General features: G+C 43.6%; 1 protein-coding gene across 3 annotated transcripts; it reads left to right on the top strand.

Moving 5' to 3' along the window:
* Window positions 1-249: 249 nt before the first annotated feature.
* Window positions 250-3,910, top strand: LOC133919299 (putative receptor-like protein kinase At3g47110). Of its 3 annotated transcripts, none has more exons than XM_062363664.1 (3): window positions 250-396; window positions 677-3,313; window positions 3,430-3,910. In XM_062363664.1, exons 2-3 carry the CDS (start codon window positions 679-681, stop codon window positions 3,819-3,821), a joined length of 3,027 nt encoding a protein of 1,008 aa, XP_062219648.1. In that variant the 5' UTR covers window positions 250-396; window positions 677-678; the 3' UTR covers window positions 3,822-3,910. The 3 variants fall into 3 exon arrangements, with proteins under 3 accessions (XP_062219648.1, XP_062219649.1, XP_062219650.1); XM_062363665.1 differs by having other exon boundaries at window positions 284-396; window positions 469-3,313; XM_062363666.1 differs by having other exon boundaries at window positions 311-396; window positions 1,447-3,313.
* Window positions 3,911-4,292: the final 382 nt, after the last annotated feature.

The following is a 4,292-nucleotide window of genomic DNA, read 5'->3' on the forward strand; positions in this document are numbered from 1 at the left end:
CTTGTACCGGTAGACTATTCTTCATTTCCACGAGATGAGATTTGTCAGCAGCGAAACCGCACGAGACAGGTCGCACTCAGCCTAGAATATCTCTGTCTGCTTCCTGCTGAAAAGTAGCCAGGGATTCGAGGCTAGACACGTCACAACAACCTTGTCAAGCTCAAAAGCGACAGCGGCGCTGGCCACTGGGTGAGGAGATGGAAACTGAAAGGTGGCGGTCAAGCTAAGATAAGACGTGAACTGATAATGCAAGTGTGTGGATACAACACCGCTGTAAAAGTGTTTTTAAACCCCTTGGAGCCTCAACCAGCTGAGCATCCAACTTAAAGCTCACAGTTCAAACACGCACTACCAAGCAAAACAAAGCAGATCAAAAAGCCTGCCGGCAGAGCAAAGGTACCCTTCTCTCTCTCTAGTGCTCCTACTTAATTATCCACTTTAGCTTGTTAATTTTTGTAACTCTGTCAGGGTTCTCAATGGAATGGGGGTGTCCACCTTCCGTTTCTGAAAAAGAAAAAAAATTGACTAACACTCTTAGAAGATACACACATTATATTTGCACGCTTTAGAAGAATTCGAGAGGATTTTAAGCTTGCTCATAGCTCTGATCACAGCATGAACGCAACTTAGTTCCTCTAGTAATACACGCGCCAAGTTTATGCTTTTATTTTTGCAGTGATGATTAAGTACCTCATGTGTCACTCCAAGCAGCCGGCGAAACTCGCAGTGCTTATAGTACTGTTGTTGCTGCTGCTTTGTCATGGAATTGGCAACGTCCATTGCTCTGCAGTTCATGAGAACAACGAAGATTTTCACTCACTGCTAGAATTCAAACGGGGCATCACCAGCGATCCAAAAGGAGCCTTGAGCAATTGGAACCCCGATACCCACTTCTGTCGGTGGAATGGTGTGAACTGCAGCTCAACACGGCCATGGCGCGTCACGGAGCTCAACCTCACCGGACAAAACTTGGCAGGCCAAATCTCATCCTCTCTTGGAAACCTGACCTCCCTTGACACGCTTGATCTATCCTATAATATGTTTCTAGGTTCCATACCTATTCTTAACAGACTCCAACACCTGAAAACTCTTTATCTGGGAAGCAACCTTTTAGACGGCGTTATTTCTAACACACTAACAAACTGTTCCAACTTAGCCTACCTAGATCTGTCTAAAAACAACCTCACGGGTGTTATTCCTCCTAGAATAGGTTTTCTTACCAAGCTAGCAGGTATCCTCCTTATCCGTAATGATCTCACCGGGGGCATCCCAGCAGCCCTCGGAAACATCACTACTTTACGAGTACTTGATCTTTCAGAAAATCACCTCGATGGAAGAATTCCCCACGAGATTTGGCAAATGTCAAACATAGTGCAGTTGTACCTAGACCAAAATAACCTATCAGGTGGAATCCCACAAACTCTATCTAATATATCTTCTCTTCAGGATTTATCCTTGGCGAGCAATATGCTAGGCAACACATTGCCATCTAACATTGGCGATGCCCTTCCTAATCTCCGGTTATTGTACTTGGGAATGAATTATTTCGAGGGTTACATTCCAGCTTCCCTAGGCAATCCGTCAGGTCTAGAACAAATAGATCTATCAAGTAATTATTTCACTGGCCAAATCCCAAGCTCTTTTGGGAAGCTTTTACAGCTGTATTATCTAAACCTTGAGGCAAACGAGCTTGAAGCAAGGGACAGTGAAGGCTGGGAATTCTTCCATGGCCTGGCAAATTGTAGTTTTCTAAATGAACTTTCGTTGTCTAATAATCAGCTACAGGGACCCATACCAAATTCGATTGCTAATTTGTCCACCAATCTTATAGCTCTACATATGGGTGGAAACCACCTATCAGGAATAATACCCACAAGTATCCAAAAGTTTAGTGGTTTAATTGACCTCGGACTAGATTACAACAATCTTACAGGCACAATTGAAGACTGGATCGGAAAGCTGACGAATCTACAAACTTTAAGGCTCCAATCGAACAACTTCATTGGGACAGTTCCACCTTCCATTCACAATCTTACAAATTTGACGGTTCTCTCTCTTGCGAACAATAAACTCACTGGTTTTGTGCCACCTAGCTTGGGAAACCTTAAACCAATATTGATGTTGAACCTTAGCTATAACAGTTTCCAAGGAAGCATACCTGCTGAGTTTGGTAACTTTAGACAACTCACTGAACTAGACCTTTCAGCAAACAAATTTAGTGGAGAAATTCCTGAAACTTTGGGCCAGTTTCAACAGATACAGACCATTCAAATGGACCAAAATTTTCTTACAGGAAACATTCCAATTACCTTCAGCAATCTAAAGAGCTTGAGCATGCTCAATCTTTCCCATAACAATTTATCAGGCCCCATGCCAGCTTGTGTAAATGATCTAGAGTCTCTCACTAAACTAGATCTATCTTACAATAATTTCCAAGGAGAAATACCAAACAGTGGTATATTTGATAATGCTACAATTGTTTCACTCGATGGTAACCCGGGACTGTGTGGAGGAGCCATGGATTTGCATATGCCTTCATGCCGTGTTGTACGTAGAAGAAAAGTAGAAATCGTAAACTACATGGTCAAAATATTGATCCCAATATTTGGGTTCATGTCACTCATAATGTTCATTTACATTATAATCCATGGGAACAAGACATCAAGAGGACCATACATATTGCTGCTTTCTTTCGGTAAGCAATTCCCTAAAGTTTCTTACAAGGACCTAGCCCAAGCTACTGGAAACTTCTCCGAGTCAAACCTAGTAGGGAGAGGAAGCTATGGATCAGTTTACAAAGGAAATTTGACTCAAGCTAAAATGCAAGTGGCCATTAAGGTTTTTGACCTTGAGATGAGGTATGCAGACAAAAGTTTCGCATCAGAATGTGAGGTGTTGAGAAGAATCCGTCACCGGAACCTTCTTTCTATCCTAACTGCTTGTTCAACAATAGACAATACAGGTAACGATTTCAAAGCGCTTATTTATGAGTTCATGCAAAATGGGAATTTGGACACATGGTTGCATCACAGACGTGCTGGTTTACCTACAAAATGTTTGGGCTTAGTTCAAAGAATGAACATAGCTGTTGGCATAGCTGATGCATTGGCCTACTTACACCATGACTGTGGAACGCCTATTGTCCATTGTGATCTGAAACCAACTAATATCCTTCTTGATGATGATATGAATGCCCATTTAGGAGACTTTGGCATTGCAAGTTTAGTTCTTGATGCTAGGTCAACAAAAGTTGGACACGCTGGTCCTAATAATCCAGTCCCTGTGACGGGAACTATCGGATACATCGCTCCAGGTACTATATATATATCTATCATTGTCAAATTCTGTATTTGTAAAAGGCAATCTGTTATGCACATGAATATTTTGACTTTAGATTGAACTAATCAGTGGTTTTATGTTTATTTTCAGAGTATGCTCAAAGTATTCATGCATCAACCTGTGGGGATGTTTACAGTTTTGGAATAGTACTTTTGGAGATGATAATAGGCAAAAGACCAACCGATTCTATGTTTGAGGATGAACTCACCATGGTTAGTTATGTGGAGAGGAACTTTCCAGATAAATTGTTACATATTATTGATGTCCATCTCCGAGAAGAATGCAAGGGCTTTATCCAAGCAGCGGTGGAATCAAAAAATGAGGCGCATCGATGCTTGCTGTCTCTCGTGCAAGTTGCTCTTTCTTGCACGCATCTATCGCCAAGAGAACGAATGAACATGAGAGAAGTAGCCATCAACTTGCACTCAATCAGAAGATCATATGTTCGAGCGATCAAGGACGAGCAAGTTCTTGTTTGCTAGATGGATTTACAACACGCCATGGAGCTTGGATATTAGCTTAGTTTTTCTGTCAACACAGTAGCCAATAATCATAAAGATGAGATTAGCAACCAGTGGCATGCTGAAATTGATGAGCTGCCATGCGCCCCTGCTAGGAAGCTATATGTGGTGGGCTACAAGTCGTTTATCTGTGCCTCGTGTTGTCCCCCTCAGGGTGACTCACCTCCGCCGTCTAGCGTCCCCCCCTGCCGCATCCCGCCCGGCCGTCGTCGCCATCGGCACCCTGCTCCGGCGGCTGCCCCCCCTCTTTTCCCCTCCTTTTCTCTTCTCCTACTGGATGGTTCTTCTCCGTCATGTGGGGCTTGCCGGGCCGTGATCCTCTCGTCGGATCTACCCCGGTCTGGCCGGATCAGGTCTCCCACCGGGTGGATCTCCACCCTCTCCCGCAGGGCTGCCTCTCCGAGTTCAATGCGATGCACACGCAGTGCGATC

This window comes from Phragmites australis, chromosome 5, assembly GCF_958298935.1.
Source record: "Phragmites australis chromosome 5, lpPhrAust1.1, whole genome shotgun sequence".
In the NCBI taxonomy this organism is placed as follows: Eukaryota; Viridiplantae; Streptophyta; class Magnoliopsida; order Poales; family Poaceae; genus Phragmites; species Phragmites australis.